This window comes from Anneissia japonica, unplaced genomic scaffold (assembly GCF_011630105.1).
Source record: "Anneissia japonica isolate Jap-2015-1 unplaced genomic scaffold, ASM1163010v1 scaffold456_len727751_cov192, whole genome shotgun sequence".
Taxonomy (NCBI): domain Eukaryota; kingdom Metazoa; phylum Echinodermata; class Crinoidea; order Comatulida; family Comatulidae; genus Anneissia; species Anneissia japonica.
In genome coordinates this window covers 280105-282702 of record NW_022713155.1, presented here as the reverse complement: position 1 = coordinate 282702, position 2598 = coordinate 280105, and the positions used below count along the sequence as shown (strand labels likewise).

The 2598-nt window shown below is 30.9% G+C and overlaps 1 protein-coding gene across 1 annotated transcript in view; it reads left to right on the top strand.

The window, feature by feature from the left end:
- Window positions 1-2598, top strand: part of LOC117108285 (ethanolamine kinase 1-like) — a 13071-nt gene that overhangs the window by 6232 nt on the left and 4241 nt on the right. Inside the window, exon 3 of the mRNA XM_033250263.1 lies at window positions 135-272. Within this exon, the coding sequence (XP_033106154.1) occupies window positions 135-272 (138 nt within the window). The remainder of the gene's footprint in view (window positions 1-134; window positions 273-2598) is intronic.

Here is a 2598-nt window from a genome sequence, read left to right as displayed (position 1 = left end):
TGTGGCTGTTGTTTTCACAAGACCCTCGTTGAAGAACCATGAAAGGTTATTTAGATTTTGAGACCAATAAAATATAATATTGTAAACTATCATACATTAATGTTTTTCATTATTTTCTGTTAAATATTTTAAAGACTTATTGCAAGGGAGATGGTGCGTATGCATTGTATTCAGCTGTCGGGTGCTCTCCCTGAACCAAGTCTATTCAGAGTGCTTCGCAAATGGCTTAATACTCTTCCAGAAAAGTTTGAAGACCCTAAGAAGAATGAGAAGTATGTATCAAGTTTACACCATTTTTGTGAAATTTAAAATGAAAATTTTCAAAAACCTGGCAACTACCACTGGGGACTTTCAGAGGCCTAGCATTTCGCTCTACATACTTTACCATCATGGATTAATTCAACGATGAAACCAAATTACTTACGAGTACAATTATTTTAAAATGGAAAAAAACATGAAATGTTTAAGTCTAAGTTTTAAAAAGTTATTTCAATGTTTACATATACAGTAATTAAAGTAAGGCAAAATAATAAAAAATTATTGTGTTGGCCACACCTGACCAACCCAAATTTTACTAGATTTTAGTTTTTTTTTTTGTTTTTTTTTGACAAACGAAAAAAAAAAAGTTTTCCTACCGACCTGCCCCATTTTTTGTATTTTCACAAATTTTTTTTTTTTTTTTTGGCCTAAATAACAAGATCATATCTGTTGTCTATTGCTGCTATTGTAAAGGCCTAGCACAGGCCTGGTCTAGCAGTGCTATCCGCTGCATGGTGCTCTATCCGTAACTAGCCAGCTGCTCAGGCTAGGCCCTTAGAAGTCCCCCGGTGAGTTGCGAGACGTTCGCAGCGTTGTTTCAAACTAAATCCCATGAAATGGTCTATATTTTATCACGAATTTAAGTTTATCCTTCTTGTTTTATTAACTACGGTATTTTGTCTTCCATTGTTTTTCCTAAAGCCGGATTTCCTGGCATTGTCTGTCCGAATGGAATTCTCCTGAATGAACAATTTCAATTTCAGTGCATTTCCTGTTAGTCATATGTGCGAGGAACACTACAGTGCTTAGAGATTTGGTGTGTTTTTAAATGGGACCCCTTCCCAAACACTCTTTTCGGTGCAATGCACGTCCATAGACACTGCATATGTCTCAAATATTTACCATTAATAAAGTTTCTTGTTGGGAGAACTTAGTATTTTTGTTGAAATAGCTATGCTCTTTGCATAGATGCCAAAATTTGCTAAATAATGAATTTAAGGATTAGTGTATTACTACAAAAATTGTTAACTTTCAAAACTATGCTGTTGTTATTATTGTTTAGTCATTCTTTATGTTGGAATATTATTGGTAATCTGTGACTAATGATTCTAATGATGTGATATTTAGCTAACTTGAAATCAAATTAAAGTATTTTATTATTAAATGTGATGTGATAGATGTGCAGTTATTGTAATGACTTATTTGATTCCTTAATTGAATTTTTGGGGGTGTTTTTACCATAGATAGACAACTAAATCAAAATCAATTAATTTATTGGAAAACGCTTTTGATTTTCAGCGGCATACTTAACTGCATTGATGGTGCATCCTTATACAAAACAAAGAATAATTTGGCATACAGTACTAACAATTAACTATACTACATACTACAAAGATGAAAATGTTGCACATTCTGCAACTGCAACATAATATAGGCCTGAAGTATAGCCCAAGACAATTATATATTGTTTAGGTATAACAAAATAAACTGATGTACTATACATGAATTTTAAGTAAAGTGAAAAAGAAACTAATATACCAGGACTGTTATACTATTGTGTAGAGTGTGGAATTACCTATCTAACACATTGAGTTAATGTTTGACCTTAATTTCCAAGCCCTTGTTAAATATTCCCATTGTTTTTAAAACACTTTAAAAATACGGTATGTGAAATAAATTGACTTCTCTCAGTTAGAAAGTGTCTGATATTGTATTGTCTGTTAGGTTTAGTATTAACTATTAAACTTCTGTAAAAGTAGGCACCATCATGTCTATAATTTATGCTATTTTTGAAGTTGTAGCCACTGCAAAGTAATAATACCACTGTATTAATAACAAATTTGAGCTGATTTGTTAAACTATTTGATAGTCTTCCAAATGAAATAAAGAAAAAAATTGATATAAGCCTGGATACTTAAGTGTTTATTCAAATCAAATTAATATCAGTTTATGAACCCCTTTCTTGGAAATAATGTGATCTAATTAATCATATCTCATTTTATTTACAGTATTTTAATTCAATATAATTATTGTATACACATGCCTATTATTATTTATATACCGTAAACCTTGAATAGAAGCCCATCTCAAAAAGAGGCTCCCTCTTAAGTTTGCAAAATTAATCTCGAAAGAAGTGGGAGACACTTTTTGTATTAAAAAGTATCCAGTTAAAAGAATGAGCGAATGGAGGGACAAATAAATAAAAAAATAGATGAAGGGACAAATGAAAAAGAAACTATAAGAAGTAAAATGATGTAAACCGTCAGAGATTAATTGTATTAGTAATGTTTAATTGTAACATTTAATTGAATTTCATTTATTATTCTAATAGATATAAGA